Raw genomic sequence first — 20,343 nt, 5'->3', positions numbered from 1 at the left:
AAAATGTTCACTGTATCTATGAATTTGTTTCTGTTTCCTTGATTCCTTATATACGTGCCATCATATGGCATTTGTCTTCCTCTGTCTGACTTACTCTACTCAGCACACTAACCTTTAGGTCCATCATGAAATATTTTTTTTCATCCCCTTACTTTTAATCTATGTGTGTCTTAATCTGAAGTGAGTCTCTTGTAGGCAGCCTGTGTAATGGTTTTATTTTCTTGCCTATTTCTCACCCTGTCTTTTGATTGGAACATTTAATTCTTTTTCATTTGAAGTACTCATTGATATATATGTAGTTATTGCCATTCTTTTTTTAGACTTTTGATACATATTTTTTTATTCTTCTTAAAGAAGTCCCTCCAGCATTTCCTATAATACTGGCTTGGTGGTGATGAACTCGTTTAGCTTTTTCTTGTCTAAGAAGCTCTTTATCTGTCCTTCAATTCTAAATGATAACTGTGCTGTGTCTTGGTATGGGCCTCTTTGGGTTCATCTTGTTTGGGATTCTCTGAACTTCCTGGGGTTGTATGTCTATTTCTCTCACCAGGTTAGGGAAGTTTTTCATCATTATTTCTTGAAATAGATTTTCAATTCCTTGCTCTCTCTCTTCTCTTTCTGGTACTCCTATGATACGAATGTTGTTATACTTAAAGTTGTCCCAGAGGCTTCTTAAACTATATTTATTTTTTTGTATTCTTTTTTCTTGTTGCTGTTCTGATTGGGTATCCTCCACTATTCTATCCTCTAAATCACTGATTCGATCCTCTGTTTCATCCATTCTGTTGATTCCCTCTAATGTACTCTTCATCTCAGATATTATAGTCTTCATTTCTGTTTGACTCTATATTATGTTTTCCATCTCCATTTTTATGGGTTTTTTTTGTATCTCTGTTAAATTTCTCATTGAGTTCATCTACTCTTCCCCTAAGTTCCTTGAGCATCCTTATTGCTGGTGTTTTGAACTCTGCATCTAGTAGATTGCTTGTCTCCATTTTAGTGAATTTTTTTTCTGGAGCTTTGTTCTGTTCTTTCATGTGGGACATGCTTCTTTGTCTCCTCACTTTGGCTGCCTCCCTGTGTCTGTTTTTATGTATTAGGTAGGGCTCTTAAGTCTCCCAGTCTTAGTAGAGTAGCTTTAGATAGGTGTCCTCTGGGACTCCTTGGCACAGACCTGAGAGGAGTCCAGCTGCAGGCTAAGTTCAGTCACAGCCTGTGCCCTTCCGAGGCCACCAGGTAAGAGATAGGTGCCTCAATAGGTCCAAAACTGAGGCTGACTGCCACTGATACAGGGCTTGAGGCCACTCAGCAAGAGGTATAGGGCATGCTGAGGCCAGATGCTCCTTCTTTGGGTTTTGTGAGGCTTTGAGAGATTTTATGAAAGTTCTTAGCAAGAGCCGGGACAGCCCATTTGTGTGGAATAAATCATTGGAAGTGACTTGGGTGGGCCACAAGTTGGGACAGGTGGAGTCTCAGGGAATCCCCTGGGTGGAATGACTTGTGTTATCCGGCTTGATGGCTCCTACCTCTGCTGTGGCCGGCTGAGAGGGCTCAACGAAGGGAAAATAGCTTCTGCCTGGAGCTTTGTCTGTGAACCAGCCGCCCCTCCAGCCCTCTCCCTGAAGTCCAAGAGCTCAGTGCCTCCCTATATGTCCCCGGTGCCCCTCGAGCAGCTGCCCCAGCACTGGAGCTCTGAGTGAGCAAGACGGTTAGCAAGTAAGGCCAGGTGTGGTCCCTTTAAGAAGATCATCTACAACTCCCACAGTCCTCATCTCACTCACCCGCAACCTCCGCTGGTTTTCACATCCAGAGGTTGTGGGGACTTCTCTTCTTGGCATTGGAACCCTGAGCTGGGGAGCCCAGTGTGTGGCCGGACCCTTCATTCCTCAGGTAAGGGAGAGGACTCTGCAGCCAGGATAGCTTCCTGATTCTCTACCGCCACACGTGGTTGTGGGCCTGGGGCGTTTCACATCTCTACCCCTCCTACCATTTTGAGGTGACCTTTTATTTGAGGTGACCTGGTTGTAGGGCTTATTTTCAGCCAGACCTCTAGTGACTTCCTGTACTGGTTGGTTGCTCTGTAGTTTTGTTATAGTTTTGGTGTGGTCACCAGAGGAGGGCTGTATAGCCTTTACTTTCTATGACATCTTGAATCTTCTCTGTATGTAGTCATTTAAGATATTTATGTAGGCAAAAATGATAAGTGAAATGTCTAGTTAAGCAAAATATATGTGACATTGAGGGGATCCTTTGTGTTACGCTTCAACTAGAAATACCTAAGGAATTTTATATTTTCCACAAAAAATTCTTTTAAAAGTCTGAGTTTTATTTTGGTTAGGTTCAGCTCAGAAGAAAGTGTTTTATATGGCCTAAATGAAAATTATTTTTCTCAGTTTTAAAAGTTGAAAACTAATCAAAGAATCTGTAAGATACAGAAATGTGTAACCTTTTGTTTTTCAAAGGTATTTTAAAGACCCATTGATGCTATAATATTCACTTTTCTTGGCCTTAATTAATAAGCTTATCTTTGAATTCAGAATTTTTTGCTTGCAAAAATGAAAACATAAACAGCTCATCCCTCTCTTTATAAAACTTGTCAGTGGTAGAAAACAGTGATATGAACAACTGAAGAAGTACTAGAAATGTGTCTATAAATACATTCTGAATGGGACGGGTGAGGAGTGTCATATTTGGATTCAGTATTTTAAATGAAATGACGAAGTTCTCCAAATATGTGAGGCAGGAGAAATTAGTAAGTTGTCATATATCTTGTCCAATTTTTCCTTTCTTTTCTCTCTTCGCTTTCATTTTCTATTCTGTGCTAGAGACCAAGACCTTCCTTTTACTCCATAAGAATAGCTTGTGCCCAGTATTTTTGGTATAGTCATAGCTTTCTTAAGTTGGAGGATATAAATCTTTTGATAATAACAGGCCTTCTCCTGGGCTATAGTTTGCATGAAAATAAGAGACCATGAAGGTCAATATCAAAAGACATTATCACTGATCTTGACAACCTTTCAGGTTTCCTTTTCTATCATGGCAAAAATGTTTCTGGGATATTTCCTTCGTAGCCGCCCAACCAGAAGATAAGGAGGACACAGCCTGCATTAATGGTTTTATATTTAGATAAGCCTCAGTTCCAATCACATCTTCTCCATAGTAGTGGTATAAACTACCCAAGCCTCAGCTTTCTTGTCTTTAAATATCTCCCCAGCCTCCTATCCTTGATAGTTTTGATTTTATATTTTCTGACTTAATAATTAAAATACTACCCATAATTGTAATGGCTTCTCTTTCCCTCTTTCAATAGTAACCTTTTTGTTGATTTCAGGAGTTCAACAAGATGTAGCTTCAGAGTCTCTGGATCAAGAAGTTTTATTAAAAGTTAAAACTGAAATTGAAGAAGAACTAAAATCCCTGGACAGAGAAATTTCTGAAGGTCTGTTTATTTTTATTTTTCTAGTTAATTAGTAGATTGTTTGGTGCGGTTTACTATTGGCTTAATTTGATTTTTTACAGTAGTGTGTCCTCCACATTAGACAGCTTCATTGGTTAGCATTAAAAGGATGAAACTAGAGGTATCTTTTTTCTTTCCTGGGGGATATGTTTCTAAATGTTTTCCAACTATACCCAACCAGCAGTTTAAATATGGCCTTTTCTGGTGTTAAGTGATGGGCTAAACAATCATGTTAAGATACTTTTCATTCAGTGAGGTTTTATTTGTATTTGGTATCTTTATAATTAATAACAATGTTAAATGGAAAAATGTAAGTAAACTGCTTTCATTTTTGCATTCATATATGCTATAGGTAGTTGTAATAGTAATGTACATGTAATTTTATGGCCACATATTTTGTACTTTACGTCATAAACTTAAAATAGTTATCATTCTACTAACTATATGAAATTCCTTATATTTTGAATGACTGTTCAGTCATTCCCTTATTATTGAGGGGAGTATTTAGGTTATTTCTTGTTTTGCTTTCCAGAAGTCAAGGTGCATTGAACATATTGCCCAATGAGTTCTTTTACAGTTCTATTGAGATATGTTTCATGTTCTATAAAATTTACCCAAAATGTACAGTTCAGTAGTTGTTAGTATACTTTTACAGAATTGTGCAACCATCACCACAATCTAAATTTAGAACATTTTTAACATCCCCAGAAGAAACAGTATACACATTAGCAGTCAGTTCTCATATCTACTCCCACTAACCCCCACCACCATCCTGACCCAAGGCAACCACTAATCTGCCTCTGTTTCTATGCATTTGTCTATTATAGATATATAATTAAATGGAATCACACACTATGTGGTCTTTTGTGACTGGCTTTCACTTAGCATAGTGTTTTCAAGGGTCATCCATGTGGTAGCATTTATCAGTACTTCATTCCATTTCGTGGTAGAATAATATTCCATTGTGTGGATATACCACCTTTTGTTTATCCATGCATCAGTTGACGGGCATTTAGGTTGTTTCCTTGTTCAGCTATTATGTATAATGCTGCTATGAATATTCTTGTGCAAGTTTTTGTGTGGATACATATTGTCCAATAATTTTTAACAAGAAAAATTATAAATCATGTTTATAAATCAGTTCCCTGTTAGTAGAGAATGCATAATAGAAATTTACAAGTAATCAGAAACCTAATTTTAATCTTCTCTTATTTTCCTTCACCAACATTTTTAACTGATTAAAGTTCCAATTGTATTTTTAGCCTTTCTCTCTCTTTTTTTTTGATGCCTCCCGCCTGCCTCCTCTTTCCTCCCACTCCCATGACCTGAACCTTCCTCCTTTTCTGATAGCAGTACTTATATATAGTAAAATGGGCAGAAGGCCAAAAGAAAAAAAGCAACAAAGGCTTAACCCTCATATTAAGTAAGACTGAGCATTATAATGGATGCCCTCAAGTTTGCTCAGACAGCAAAATATTTGTGAACTTTGCAGCCATTTGCATCTTTCTTGGAGATAAGCACTTTATAAAGAAATAGTATACTTAACTCTGTAGTAAATTTTATAGCTTTCGAGGAGTATGCCTCAGATTAACGCAGTTAAAGCTTTATGGAAGTTATCGATAACTCTTGGGAGTTGGGTGCAAGCCGCTTGCTTTACTGGGTTTCTATACCCTGCATCCTGTTTGTACCACGAAACAACAATAATTCTGCCTGTTCTTCCTGCAGTTAGAGAATGGCTAAGTCCATATAAGCAGATGGGAGGCTGGTAGTTGGAGCTGATGAGGAATAGACTACGACTGCTTCTTCCATGTGCAACTTATGGACTTGTATATCCTTCATAGTTTTAAAATTTATCCATATGCAGGACTATTGAGCTAGAAAGTTCATTTTAAAAAGGGAATGAAAATAATTGACTCATCATCTAAGGTGGAATAAACTGATTAGAGTCTGGTTTAAGAGGTGCCATATTTATAAAGGTTAAAAACAAAATCTTAAAAACAAAATATTAAGAGAGGGATGATAGGTCTAGGAGTTGCCTTTCATTTATCATTCTTATACTAAGTTGGTCTGTAGTGATATACTGAATTTGTGCATTTTAACATTTCAGTTTAGCCTTTTTCTTCTCTTAAAACTAAGACTTTCCATAAAAATCTTCCCTTTAAAAAAAAATCTCTAAATTTAGGACCGATCCAGTTTTGTGTTCTTGGAAAGATTATCCAACCTTACTTTAAGTGGCTTATAAGTTAGTTTATAGTAGATGTCTTAATCCCCTGAGCTTTTATAGCACAACTTTTGATATTGTTAATTAAATTAGGTTTTCTTTTGCCCTGTCTTCAGCCTTCACCAGCACAGGCTTTGATCGTCACACTTCTCCAGTGTTCAGCCCTGCTAACCCAGAAAGCTCAGTAGAAGACTGCTTGGCTCATCTTGGAGAAAAAGTGTCACAGGAACTCAAGGAGCCTCTACATAAGGCATTGCAAATGCTTCTCAGCCAGTGAGTTACCATTGCTGTCTGGGACCTTCTCTAGTAGTCTCTACATATCTCGTGCAGCACTGGATTGATTAAGGCTTTGTATTATGTGAACAGTGTCACTTTTCTTCTTTGCCTCTCCCAAAGCATCTCTCTTTGTGTTTTGAGTGACAGCTTTTGCATCAAAGCAGTGATTTAACTGTTCCAACATGGATTTGATCATTTGTATTTTCTTGTTGAGCTATCAGGTTTCAACAAATACTTTCACTGAGTCGTAAATACAAACTGTTTTATTTTTCCTGCCCACTTTTACTGCCATTCTCTCTAGTGGCCAACATAAATATAATGGCTAGGATTTTATGTCTTGCAATGTGGGATTAACATTTATATCTGTATTTTAGGTATCCCAGATGTTGCTAATCTTTTGGGTTGTGCATCTGCCCGTGGAACTATTGCCACATTCTTAAAGTGGGAACTTCTCTCCTAGCTATGGTTCTGACTGTTAAAACTAAAGGCAAGAAGTTCATAGTGAAAGTATGTTAAAATAGAACTAAGTAATTTATTGTAAATCTGAAAAATTCATTTCCCCTAATTCTTTGCTGAGAATCATCAAGTAATTGGTACGAATTTGAAAAGTATTTGTTTTAATGAAGGTTGACAACCATCTAAAACAGGATTATGACTGTTCTTTCACTAAAAGGGCCAATATTCAGATGCTAAATTACTGTTGAACGTAATTCCTTACTTTTGTGTAGGCAAAGTTTATACATTACCATTTATTAGAAGGAAGCAATTTGAGTTTAAGGAGAATTCAATTTGTTTAGATTCTGATGGCATGAGCAAATGTCACTATCCAAATTATACATAGGAGACAGCGAAATGAAAATCATATTTGGATTTTCTTAACCAGTTCAAAAGTTTAAAAATAAGTGTGGAAAGGACAGAACATTATGGGTGTTGGGAAATAAAACTTAATAGGAGATTTAGATATATGACAGTGACTTTCAGAGTATTCTGTGGAGCCTTTGGGGCCCTTGTAGAGGTGAGGGATAAGGGTGAGTGGGTGAGGCTTGTAAGGGCCTCTCCATTCTTCTTAAACCAGAATAGCTATACTTTCAAATATTTTATATATTAATGTTTTATGTAAGAATTGAAGAAATTAACTATTTTGCCAAAACAAACAAAACTTTTAAAAGCTAATGGGACTCGGAGTGAAATAACTGAGACGTATAAGAAAAAAATTGTTTCCAGTTTTGATACAAATTATTTGTAGCTTTGAGCAAACTATTTCACTCCCTATCTCAATTTATCCATCTGTTAATTTTAACTTTACAGGGATGTTATAAGCTCTCTGAAGAACAATATTTTGTAGTTTTTTTAAAAAGTATTGTTTTTGGAGTCCTTTTCATAATATACAGGAAAAATTGATGTATCTCACTGCAAAGTAAACTTTTTGAAATCTTGTCTTTGAATATTTAATTTGTTTTTTTTTTTTCTCTCCAAACCTTGAATACTGATATAATTATTTTGAAATTGGTACTTGTGGTTGTATATCAGAGTTAGGCCTCAGAATAAATTTTTTTTTTCAGAAATCTTTTTTTTCTTTTTTAGTATTGCATTTATTTTCGGTATTTTTCTTCTACTTAAAGATAAATATTTTTACTATTAAGACACGTGTTAAGATGTTTTCTTTATACAATCTAAAGGATATCAGATGCAACTTTCAAATGGTAAATAGTAAAGCCAGAGGTCTTTTATTTATTAAGGAATATGAAACTTAACATATGCTCCCTTTTAGCAATCAAGAAGAAATGTTCCAGTAGATTTTAGCCAATTTTGAAGAAAATAAGTGTAATTGATTATTAGAAATCTACTTTAGAAAGTTGTTAAGTGCTGTTACTTAATACCTTCAAAATAACTATCTGATGATGAGGTGGAAAATAGCCACCTACTCCTCCAATTTTGTTAAAGTGGGAATTTTAATGCTCATCTTTTCCTGTAGGGGAGACATTTCAAAAGATTCCCTCCTAACCCCCTTTTTCTTTTTTGTTATGTCCAAGTAGCTCATCAGATAGGGCTGATTTTCCAGCTACTTACTTTTCTATGTATTAGATTTCCTCTAAATGTTTTAATCTGCTGGATTGTTTATGTGCGTATATGTGTGTACATATAATGTTTCAAATCATGTTTCATTCTGAAGGATGCTAAAGTACTTTAGCCTGATAGACAAACTACCAATAAGGACTACTGTGACCCACAGCAGCATCAAACAGTTCAGGAAAGGAAGTGAAGGGACTGATATACGCAAGTAAAGCTTCAGGGGAAATATAGGTAGGTAGAATGTACAGTATCTGCTGAAGTTCAAGTTTTACAACCACATAGTATTTAGCCCAGGTCTTTTAAAAAATACTAAGCTTACTTTGATGGGAATATGATATTAAGAAGGTAGTACATAACATCTTAAAAAGGTCATCCCTGACATCTTATTTCAGTAGCACTGTAGTATTGATTTTGACTTGTATAAAAGAATGCCTGTATCATCAGAACTGTTTTCTGAAATATCTAGACTAACACTGTCCAATAGATATAATGGAAGTCATATATACATAATTTATAATTTTCTAGCAGCCACATAAAAAATTAAATTATGATTTTCAATAATATATTTTATTCGACTTAATATATTTAAATATTATATTTTAACATATACTCAATATAAAGACTTATTAATGAGAGATTTTACATTTTTTTCTCTTGCTAAATCTTTGAAATCTAGTGTGTATATTGCATTTTCAGCACATCACTAGCTGTATATCAGATGCTCTTTAGTCATATGTGGCATCTAGACATAATCATGGCTTCTGCCAAAATCCTTTTAGAATAGGAGCAGTGTGGCCTTTGCAGCCAGATTTAATTGAGTGTGAATTCCTAAGTCCCTGCTTGCCAACTATGTGGATTTGGGATAGTCTCTTAGCTTTTCTGAGCTTCAGTTTCCAAATATATAAAATGATAATATTAAATATATAAAATATAAATATAAAAAATATGAAACCTAACAGTAGGCTACCAATGAGTGGTAGCTGTTACCAATCTTCTATATTTACAGGCTGAAGAGATCACAGAACAGAGTGGTCAGAGCAGAAAATGACTTTGGAATGGATTTTAAAATAAGACTTCTCTCCTTTTTTTACATATATGTTAATAATTTTTACTTACCTCCAGAAAAGAGGAGAAGTAAATTTTATTAACTCTATTATCCAAGCTGTTGATGCCTTCATGTTACTTGATTACCAAGTATTTTTGGTGGTGTTGCTGTCAATTTGCACATGAAACCGCTAACTTAAAATATACTTAAACTTCCTCAATAAATGAGTGAGTGAGCATTGTCATCACTCAATGATTTGAGTTTTGGTATGAATAGAACTTACATGGAAAATAATCAGAAAGATTTCTCTCTCTGCTTTCCAGGATTTTATGTCATAAGACTCCAAGTTAAAAATAGAGCTCCATTTATTGTCCTTGTTTATTCCAGCTCCATATATCCTCAATTTGAAAAGTCTTCCAATGACATGTCTCTTTAATTTTAAAATATTGTAGATTTTTTTGCCTTTTAAAAAAGTTAAAATTGTGCTTTATTGAAATAATTTTTATTTGTTATTATTTGATCCCATAGTAATAATCCAAGTATTTGTTTATGTACAACATAGAAATACTGTTGGATAAGTTTCAATTGTAAAAAAATTTATTAATATTTATTATTAACTTATTATGTTGTTAACTGCTTTCCCAAACTGGTAGCATGCATCTCATCCTATAGAGAATGCTTGAAGAAAAATGCATACTAAATGTCAAAAGCCACATTTCATACAAAACATTATGTTGAATAATCTTTGTTATTTCCACAAAAAGTTCAAAAGTAGAGTAGTGAATGTATATTTATTCATCTGGAAATTTAGAATTTTCCTGCTTAGTGACACAGACTTTTAAAAAAAATCTCTACAGGCCAATGACATATCAGGCATATCGGGAATGTACACTGGAGACTACAGTTCATGCCAGCGGCTGGAATAAGGTATTAACCAAATTCTCTTTTCTCTTACATGATTTAGTGTGTTAATGATAAAGTACAGGAAAAATTGTTAGTGTCATATAAGAGAAAACCATCAGAGCTAATTTTTTAATGCATAAATGTCCAGTGTTCAGTGGATATTTTTGAGTTAAATGGATTTTTGATTAATGCTGTAAGGTTCTGCTTGGCCTAAAAATATGTGTCCTGTAGTATGCCGCTCTTCTTTCCTATCTATCCTAATTTCCCATCATTTCTTCATTTCTCTGTTAGACATGACATTTATCTTCAGATGGTTATGCTTTGAGTATGTTTGTGGGGAAAAGAATTAGGGCTTCATTTGGGAGACAGCTTCTTCTGGTTCTGTTAAATGAATAATAATACCATTTGTGTTTTAGAGTTTACAAAGTATTTCATGTCACATCTCATTTGTCACAACCATCCTTTGCAGAAGACAGGGTGGATTTTATTAGCTTTTGTTTTGTTATTTATTTATCTCGTTAGGTCAGGTGAATAATCAGAGAAAAAAATTAAATAACTTGCCTAGGACCTCTAGACTAGTAAATATTGGAATTAATACTAGAGCTAAGATCTTCCGATTCCAGCTTCAGTGTTTTTCTTCCACTGTACCATACTGCTTATTCATTATCTTAGACTGTATTATCAACTTATCACCTTGAAAAGGCAGAGTCCAAGGGAATGCAGTATCAGATGGCTCAGCTCAGTTTGAAGAAGTATGACCCCTAGTGATAAAGTGCTAGGGATGAGAAAATTTGTAGAATTATTTTTCAAAAAGCCAACTTTCTCAGAATTGTTAATGAGTCAGACCATGTGAACTTACAAACCTAATCAATGTATATTATTTTTACTCACCTTAATAGAAGCTTTGGAGGCATTATACCATGATAATTAGCATCATAGACTTTGTAATCAGACTTGTTTCAAATATTAGCTTTGCCAAAGACCAGGCACATGTCTTTGGACAGGTTAATTAAGCTCTCTAAATCTTAATTTTCACATATGTGAAATGGAGATGATAATTCTAACCTCCTCAGTTTTATTAGAATTAGCTCATTTCCCATTTGTTCTGAGAATACTCATTGGCAGTGCTTGCAACTGCAGCGTTTACCCCAAAATAACGTGCCTTACCTAACCTTACCCACAAAGTTTGCCACAAAGTTCGCTCTAGTATATCAATAGTCTTTGGACACAAGTGACATCATTCTAGTTATAGAGTTCTGTTTTTAGTAATGGTATCTCCATTTATGAAATATAGTAGGAATTCTCAATTGCTGAAAATGTCAAATTCTAGAAAATGTAGTATTCCTACGTGTAGTTTTAATATCATTCTCCAATAGTTGTTAGCTAAAGATTCATTTGATAAATCTACATGTGGTTTAACATCATTCTCCAATAGTCATTAGCTAAAGATTCATTTGATTTGTGTGTACATTTCTGTTACATTAGGATAGAGACAAGTTCTGTTTAGAAGTAACTCCAAGAACAGTTTTTATATTTTATTTTCACATTGAAAACTAGACAGATTTGCCTCAGCCTCAAAGAGTGTGTTTATGTAAAATTAAATTAATACTGGCAGTGAGCTGCACTTTTTTTTCTAAATGGGAAATGGCTTAATGATATAATATATGTTAAATGCTTATTTTTCATGTTATCTAGCACCATAGTAAGTACTCTGTAAACAGTGGCTATTATATATTAGATTTAACACATGAGACCTTTTTCCCAAATAATCACCATTATATAAGCTTGAGGTATACAATTTCATAATACATCACCTGTATATTCCATTGCGTGCTCACCACCCAAAGTCTAGTGTCCTTCTGTTGCCATATAGTTGACCCTCATCACCCTTTTTTATCCTCCCTTACTCTGTTCCCCTCTGGTAAACTCTGTTATTTCTATGAGTTTGTTTTCTTGTTCCATTTGTTTTTCTGTTTTATATCCCATATATGAATGAAATCATATGGTTCTTGTCCTTTTCTTTTGATTTATTCTGCTTGATACTTTCAAGCATGATACTTTTAAGATCCATCCATGTCGTCACAAATAGCAGTATTTCATCTTTTCTTATGGCTGAGTAGTATTCCATTGCATATATGTACCCCATCTTCTTTAATCAGTCATCCATCAAAAGACATTCAGATTGTTTCCATGTCTTGGCTACTGTGAATAATGCTATGATGAACATAGGGATACTTAGATCTTTGCGAATAAATGTTCTCAAATTTATAGGGTAGATACCCAGAAGAGGGATTGTTGGGTCATATGGAAGCTCTATTCTTAAATTTTTGAGGAACCTCCATTCTGTCTTCCGTAGTGACTGTATCAATTTACATTCCTACTAGTAGTGTATGAGGGTTCCTTTTTCTCTACATCCCCTCCAGCACTTGTTATTTCTTGTCTTATTGATAATAGACATTGTAATAGATAGGTGGAATCTCATTGTGGTTTTGATTTGCATTTCCCTTATATCTGGTGAAGATGAGCATCTTTTCATATATCTGTTAGCCATCTGTATGTCTTCTAGGAAAAAGTGCCTGTTCAGGTCTTCTGCCCATTTATTGATGGAATTGTTTTTTGTTGTCATTGAGTTGTATGAGTTCTTAATATATTTTGAACATTAGCCCCTTACTGGAAGTAATGTTTGCAAATGTCTTCTACCAACTGGTTGCCTTTTTATTTCGTCAATGGTTTCTTTTGCTGTACAGAAGCTTTTTAGTTTGTTGTAGTCTCATTTATTGATTTTTGGTTTTATAACAGTGGTGAGAGTGGGCATCCTGATCTTGTTCCTGATCTTAGAGGAAAAGCTTTTTGTTTCTCACCATTTAGTATATTAGTCGAGGATTTGTCATATATGGCCTTTATTATGTTCAGGCACTTTCATTCTACACCCATTTTATTGAGTGTTAGAGTTATAAGTGGATGTTGTATCTTGTCAAATGCTTTTTCTGTGTTGATTGATATGGTCGTATGATTTTCATCTTTTATTTAGTTGATGTGGTGTAATACATTGATGATTTGCATTTGTCGAACCATTTTTGTATTGCTGGAATGAACCCCATTTGATTGTAATGTATTATCTCTCTGATGTATTTTATTGTTATATTCAGTTTGCTAGTTTTTGTTTAGGACTTGTGCATCTATGTTCATCAGAGATATTGGCTTGTACTTTTTTGTGTGTTGTCTTTGCCTGGTTTTGGTATCAGTGTAATGTTCACTTCCTAAAATGAATTAGGAAATATTGCCTCTTCTTCAGTTTTTTTGGAAGAGTTTGAGAAGGGTAGGTATTAAATCTTTTTGAGTAGTTGGTAGAATTCACCAGTGAAACTATCTGGTCTTGGACTTTTGTTTTTTAGGAGGTTTTTGATATTGTTTCAGTTTCCTTACTATTGATCAGTCTATTTAGGTTTTCCAGTTTTTCATGGTACAGTCTAGGAATGTTATATATTTCTATGAATTTGTTAATTTCTTCTAGGTTATCGAATTTGGTGGCAGGTATAGTCCTTTGTATTTCTATGGTGTCCATTGTAACTTCCCTTTCATTTCTGATTTTATTTATTTGAATCTTTTCCTTTTTTTCCTTATTGATGCTAGCCAGAGGTTTGTCAATTTTATTTATTTTTCATTGAACCAGCTATTTGTCTCATAAGTTTTTTTTACTGTCTTTTTGTTCTCTATTTCATTTAATTCTACTTTAGTTTTTATTATTTCCTTCCTTCTAGTATCTTTGAGCTTCATTTGTCCTTCTTTTTCTGCTTCTTTAAGGTGTAATGTTATTAGATTGTTTATTTGAGATCTTTTTTGATTCTTGAGATAGGCCTGTAATGCTATAAACTTCCTTTTTAGTACCGCTTTTGCTACATCCCCAAAGGTGTGATATGTTGTATTGTCATTTTCATTTGTCTGTGTGTAACTTTTGATCTCTCGTTTCTTCTTTGACCCAATAGTTGTTCAGTAGCATGTTGTTTAATCTCCACATATTTGTGGTTTTCCCAGCTTTCTTGTAGTAGTTCAAGTTTCATACCGCTGTGGTCAGAAAATATGCTTGGTATGATTTAATTTTTCTTAAACTTGTTGAGACTAGTCTTGTGCTCCAACATATGATCTCTCCTTAAGAGTGTTCCATGTGCACATGTGAAGAATGTATATTCTGTCGTTTGGGGACGGGAAGCTCTCTATATATTGGTTATGTCTCTTTGGTCTAATGTGTCATTTAAGGATGATATTTCCTTACGGATTTTCTGTGTAGTTGATCTATTCATTGCTGTCATTGAGGCATTCAGGTTGCCTACTATAATTGTATTTTTTTCATTTTCTTTCTTAGGTTTGTTAGTAATTACTTTATATATTTTGGTGCTCCCAGGTTGTATGCATATATATTGATAAGTGTTATGTATTCTTAATTGTCCCCTTTATCATTATAAAATGTCCCATCTTTGTCTGATACAGTATGGCTATACCCACTTTTCTCTGGATGCCATTTGCTTGGAGTATTGTCTTCCCCCGCTTCACTTTGAGTCTGTGTTTGTCTTTGTAGCTGAGGTCGATTTCCTGAAGGCAACATATAATTGGGTCTTGTTTTGTAATCCATCCTGCTACTCTTCTCATTTTGATTAGTGAGTTCCGTCCATTTACAATTAGGGTGATTATTTTATTAAGTTTATTGGGGAAACATTGGTTAATACAATTAGGTGTACATTATCATTTGACAGGTGTACATTATCATTTGACATCTATATATTCTATTGTGATTACCACCCAAAGTCCAGTTTCCTTCAGCTACCATATTGTGATCCCCTTTGCCCACTTCACCCTACCCCTTCCCCCTATATTTGACTCTTTTTACACTATCTACCTCTCCCCTCCTCTCTCACCCCCTACCCTCTGGTAACCACTAGTCTATTGTCCATGTCCCTGAATTTCTGTTTGTTTGTCCTGTTCATTTGTTGCTTTTAGGTTTATATCCCACATATAAGTGATATCATGTGATTTTCAACTTTTTCTTTCTGACTTATTTCACTTAGCATGATTATCTCGAGGTCCAGCCATATTGTCGCAAATGTCAATATCTCATCTCTTCTTATGGCTAAGTAATATTCCATTGTATATATGTACCACAGCTTCTTTAGCCAATCATCTATCGTAGGACACTTTTGCTTCCATGTCCTGGCCACTGTGAATAATGCTGCTATGAACATCAGCATGCAAATATCTTTACGGATATGGGTTTTCAAGTCTTTGGGGTAAACACTCAGTAGAAGGATTGCTGGATCATATGATAGATCAATTCTTAGTTTTCTGAGGAACCTCCATAGTGTTTTCCATAGTGGCTGTACCAATTTGTAGTCCCACCAGCAAAGTATGAGGGTTCCTTTTTCTCCACATTCTCTCCAACATTTGTTGTTACTTGTCCTCTTGATGATAGCTATTCTAGCAGGTGTGAGATGGTACCTCATTGTGGTTTTGATTTGCATTTCCTTAATAGCTAGTGATGTTGAGCATCTTTTCATGTATTTGTTGTCCATTTGTATGTCCTCTAGGGAGAAGTGTCTGTTCAGGTCCTCTGCCCCTTTTTTGATTGGATCATTTATTTTTTTGTTATTGAGTCGTACGAGTTCTTTGTATATTTTGGATATTAGGCCCTTATCGGAAGCATTGCTCGCAAATACGTCTTACCATTTGGATGGTTGTCTCTTTACCTTGTTGAGGATTTCTTTTGCTGAGCAAAAGCTTTTTAGTTTGATGTAGTCCCATTGATTTATTTTTGCTTTTACCTCCCTTGCCTTTGAGGTCAAATTCATAAAATCCTCTTTAAGTCCAAGGTCCTTGAGTTTAGTTCCCATGTTTTCTTCTATGCATTTTATTGATTCCGGTCATTTTGAGTTAATTTTGATGTGTGGTGATAGATAACAGTCTAGTTTCATTCTTTTGCAGGTGGCTTTCCAGTTTTCCCAGCACCATTTATTGAAGAGGTTTTCCTTTCTCCACTGTATGTTTTTGGCTTTTTTGTCGAAATTATTTGCTCATATAAATATGGGTTTACTTCTGGACTCTTGATTCTGTTCCACTGGTCCGTGTGTCTGTTTTTCTGCCAATGCCATGCTGTTTTGATTATTGTCGCTTTGTAGTATAATTTGAAGTCGGGCAGAGTAATGCCCCCAGCCTCTTTCTTTTTTCTCAGGATGATTTTGGCAATTCTGGGTCTTTTGTGCTTCATACAAATCTGATGATTTTTTGTTCTATTTCTTTAAAAAATGCCGATGAGATTTTGATGGGGATTGCATTGAGTTTGTATAATGCTTTGGGTAATATGGTCATTTTAACTATGTTGTTTGTTCCGATCTAAGAACATGGAATCTCTTTCCATTTCTTTGTATCTTTAATAGGGACTTGTAGTTATCATTATATAGGTCCTTCATATGTTTTGTTAGATTTCTTCCTAGGTATTTTATTCTTTTTGTTGCAATTGCAAAAGGAATTCTTTTTCCATTTTTTCTGACAATTCCTTATTAGAGTATAGGAACACTATAGAATTTTGAACATTGATTTCGTATCCAGAAACTTTACAGTATTTGATTATTGTTTCTAGTAGTGTTCTTGTGGAGTCTTTAGGGTTTTCTACATAGAGAATCATGTCATCCGCAAATAGTGACAGACTTCTTCATTTCCTATTTGGGTGCATTTTTATCTTTCTCTTTTCTGTGCTCTCGCTAGGACCTCCAATGTTATATTGAATAATAGTGGCGATAGTGGACAGTCTTGCCTTGTTCCTGATCTTACAGGGAAGGTTTTTAGTTTTTCACCATTAAATATAATGTTTACTGAGGGTTTATCATATATGGCCTTTATTATGTTAAGGTACTTTCCTTCTCTACCGATTTTGTTAAGTGTTTTGATCATAAATGGATGCTGTATCTTGTTGAAGGCTTTTTCTGCATCTATTGATATGATCACAGGATTCTTATTTTTTAATTTGTTTATGTAGTGTATCACATTAATTGATTTGAGTATGATGAACCATCCTTGTGCCTTTGGGATGAAGCCCCCTTGATTGTGGTATATAATCTTTTTAATATGTTGCTTTATTCAGTTTGCTAGTATCTTATTTAGGATAAGTATCTTATTTTTGCATCTGTGTTCATGAGAGATATTGGTCTGTAGTTTTCTTTTTGTGTATTATCTTTACCAGGTTTTGGTATCAGAGTAATATTGGCCTTATAAAATGAATTGGAAAGTATTGCCTCCTCTTCAATTTTTGGGAAGAGTTTGAGGAGAATAGGTATTAAATCTTCTTTGAATGTTTAGTAGAATTCACTGGTGAAGCCATTTGGTCCTGGACTTTTACTCTTTGGTAGGTTTTTGATGATTGTCTCAATTTCCATACTGCTGATGGGTCTATTTAGATTTTCCAGTTCATCTTGATTTAGTCTAGGAAGATTGTATTTTTCTAAGTACTGGTCCATTTCTTCTAGGTTATTAAATTTGTTATTATATACTTTTTCATAGTATTCTTGCATGATCCTTTGTATTTCTGTGATGTCAGTTGTAATTTCCCCTCTTTCATCCCTGATTTTGTTTATTTGTATCCTTTCTCTTTTTTCTTTAGTGAATCTAGCCAGGGGTGTTTCAATTTTGTTAATCTACTCAAAGAACCAGCTCTTTGTTATATTTCTTTTTTCTTTTTTCTTTTTTTTGTTTTCAATTTCATTTATTTCTGCTCTAATTTTGATTATTTCTTTCCTTCTACTGACTTTAGGCCTCATTTGTTCTTTTCTAGTTTTTTGAGATGAAGCATTAGATTGTTTATTTGGGCTCATTCTTGTTTTTGGAGATAGGCCTGTAATGATAAGAACTTTCCTCTTATGACCACTTTTGCCGTGTCCTAAAAGTTTTGATATGTTGTACTATCATTATCATTCATTTCTATGTAACTCCTGATTTCTCTTTTTATTTCTTCCCTGACTCAGTTATTCTTCAGTAGCATGTTGTTTAATCTCCATGTATTTGTGGTTCTTCCTGCTTTCTGTTTGATCTCTAGCTTCAAAGCATTGTGATCAGAGAATATGGTTGGTATGATTTCAACCCTCTTATATTTGTTGAGGCTATCTCTGTGTCCCAGTATGTGGTCGATCCTTCAGAATGTTCCATGTGCACTAGAGAAGAAGGTATAAACAGCTGTTTTGGGATGGAATGTCAGTTATGTACAGTTGGTTTAAAGTGTCATTTAAGGATGTTATTTCCTTATTGATTTTCTGAATGATCTGGCCATATCCAACAGTGGCCATATCCAACAGTTGGTTTAAAGTGTCATTTAAGGATGTTATTTCCTTATTGATTTTGTGAATGATCTGGCCATATCCAACAGTGGGGTATTTAGGTCCCCTACAACCATAGTGTTTTGGTCTGTTTCTCCCTTTAGTTCTGTTAGTAAATGCTTTACATATTTCAGGGCTCCTTGATTGGGAGCATAGATATTAATAAGTGTAATGTCTTCTTGATGCATGATTCCCTTTATCATTATGAAGTGTCCTTCAGTATCTTTCTTTACCTTTTTTATTTGAAGTCTATTTCATCTGATATTAGTACTGCTACTCCTACTTTTCTCTGAATGCCATTAGTTTGAAATATCATTTCTACCCTTTCGCTTTGAGTCTATATTTGTCTTTAGAGCTGAAATGTGTCTCCTGGAGGCAGCATATGGTTGGGTTTTGGTTTTTGATCCATTCTGCAACTCTCTGTCTTTTTATTGGTGAGTTCAGTCCATTCACATTTAGGGTGATTATTAAAATATGTGGTCTTCTTATAGCCATTTTATCTTTTGCTTTCTGGCAGCTCGGTGTTTCCATTGCTTTCTTGTCCTTGTGTTTCTGTTTTCCTTATTTTGGTTGGCTTTTGTGGGTTTTGCCTGTAGTTCTTCTTGTTTTATGTTATATATTTCAGTTCTGAATCTTCTGTGTGTGGTTGCCATTACAATTATGAAAAGGATAGTTATATATATGCAGCTGTCCATTTTCTTCTGCGTATGTTCTATCTCCACTCCTCTTTGTGAATTTGGATCTTTGAATCCTCCCCTATTCAGTCATCGTTATCTCAGTTCATCCCTATGTATGCTGAACATTCATTACTATCTTGCTATAGGAAATCTCTTCTTATTTAAGCTTATAATGCCCTATTCTTACTAAGGATTGGACTCCTCTGCTTCTGTTTGCCTGATAGTCACTTTACTCCTAATTATGTATTTTTGTTGTTGTTGTTTTTATTTTGTTTTAAGAGCTGACCCCTTTCAGTATTTCCTGTAGTACAGGCCTCGTAGTGGAGAATTCCTTCAATTTTTGTATGTATGGAAAGGTCTTAGTTTCTCCTTCATATCTAAAGGAGAGCTTAGCTTGATACATTATACTAGGCTGGTAGTTCCTTTCACTTAATTGTTTAAATATTTGATTCCATTCCTTTCTGGCTTATAAGGTCTGCGCTGAGATGTCCGATGATAATCTAATAGGCTTTCCTTTATAAGTTACCGTTTTCTCCTCCTGGGCTGCCCTGAGAATTCTATCTTTGTCGTTGATTTTTGATAACTTTAATACAACGTGTCTTGGTGAAGGCCTTTTTGGGTAAGATAATTGAATGTTCTGTTGACTTCTTGAATTCCAAGCTCCAACTCATTCCTTAAATTTGGGAAATTTTCATCCACTATTTGTCTGAAAATGCTTTCTAGTCCCTGCTCATTTTTCTCGCCTACTATAATGCCCATTATTCTTATGTTTCCTCCCCTGTTAGTATCAGCTAGTTCTTGTATTTCTCTTCCATTATTTTTCATTCTTTGGTTTCTCTCTTCTTCCTTCTGATTTATTTCTAGATTTCTGTATTTGATATCACTGATCATTTCCTCCATTTGGTCGTCTCTATTTCCCAAGCTTGCTATTTCATTTTTCAACTCTTGCAGTGTGTTTTTTATCTCCAGAATATCTATTCTGTTCTTCTTGAGGGTTTCAATCTCCTTGCTCTGCTCATCTAGTTGTTTTTTCAATACCTGAAATTGTTGATATGACTCGTTTTGGAATTCGTTGAGTTTTTTTCAGAAGTATCATCCTGAATTCTCTGTCATTTAAGTAGCATATTTCTATGTCTGTAAGCTTATTTTCTGGAGTTTTTCTCTTTCTGAGATACTTTGTCACCTTGGTTGTTCATGGTGTTTAATGGACTATTTCTCTGCCTGGGCATTAATGGAAGTGTATTCTGCTCTTTTCCCCCCCCAGAAAGAAGATTTATTGTATAAATGTCTTTATATAATAAATAGTGTGTTAAGTCTCTTTAGCCTGCTACAAAGGA

General features: G+C 34.7%; 1 protein-coding gene across 11 annotated transcripts in view; it reads left to right on the top strand.

The window, feature by feature from the left end:
- Nucleotides 1-20,343, top strand: part of BCL2L13 (BCL2 like 13) — a 90,172-nt gene that overhangs the window by 22,976 nt on the left and 46,853 nt on the right. For 5 of the 11 annotated variants that reach the window (XM_023535168.1, XM_011367784.2, XM_011367783.2 and 2 more), the window contains exons 3-5: nucleotides 3,332-3,439; nucleotides 5,795-5,951; nucleotides 9,930-9,999. In XM_023535168.1, the coding sequence (XP_023390936.1) occupies nucleotides 3,332-3,439; nucleotides 5,795-5,951; nucleotides 9,930-9,999 (335 nt within the window). Of the gene's footprint in view, nucleotides 1-3,331; nucleotides 3,440-5,794; nucleotides 5,952-8,127; nucleotides 8,259-9,929; nucleotides 10,000-20,343 lie in introns of those variants that run through there. The other 6 variants (XR_002782200.1, XR_002782201.1, XR_002782202.1 and 3 more) reach the window with 3 other exon arrangements.

This window comes from Pteropus vampyrus, unplaced genomic scaffold (genome assembly GCF_000151845.1).
Source record: "Pteropus vampyrus isolate Shadow unplaced genomic scaffold, Pvam_2.0 Scaffold137, whole genome shotgun sequence".
NCBI classification, from domain to species: Eukaryota; Metazoa; Chordata; class Mammalia; order Chiroptera; family Pteropodidae; genus Pteropus; species Pteropus vampyrus.
Note: the sequence above shows the minus strand (reverse complement) of the source record. Positions and strands in the feature narration are given on the sequence as shown.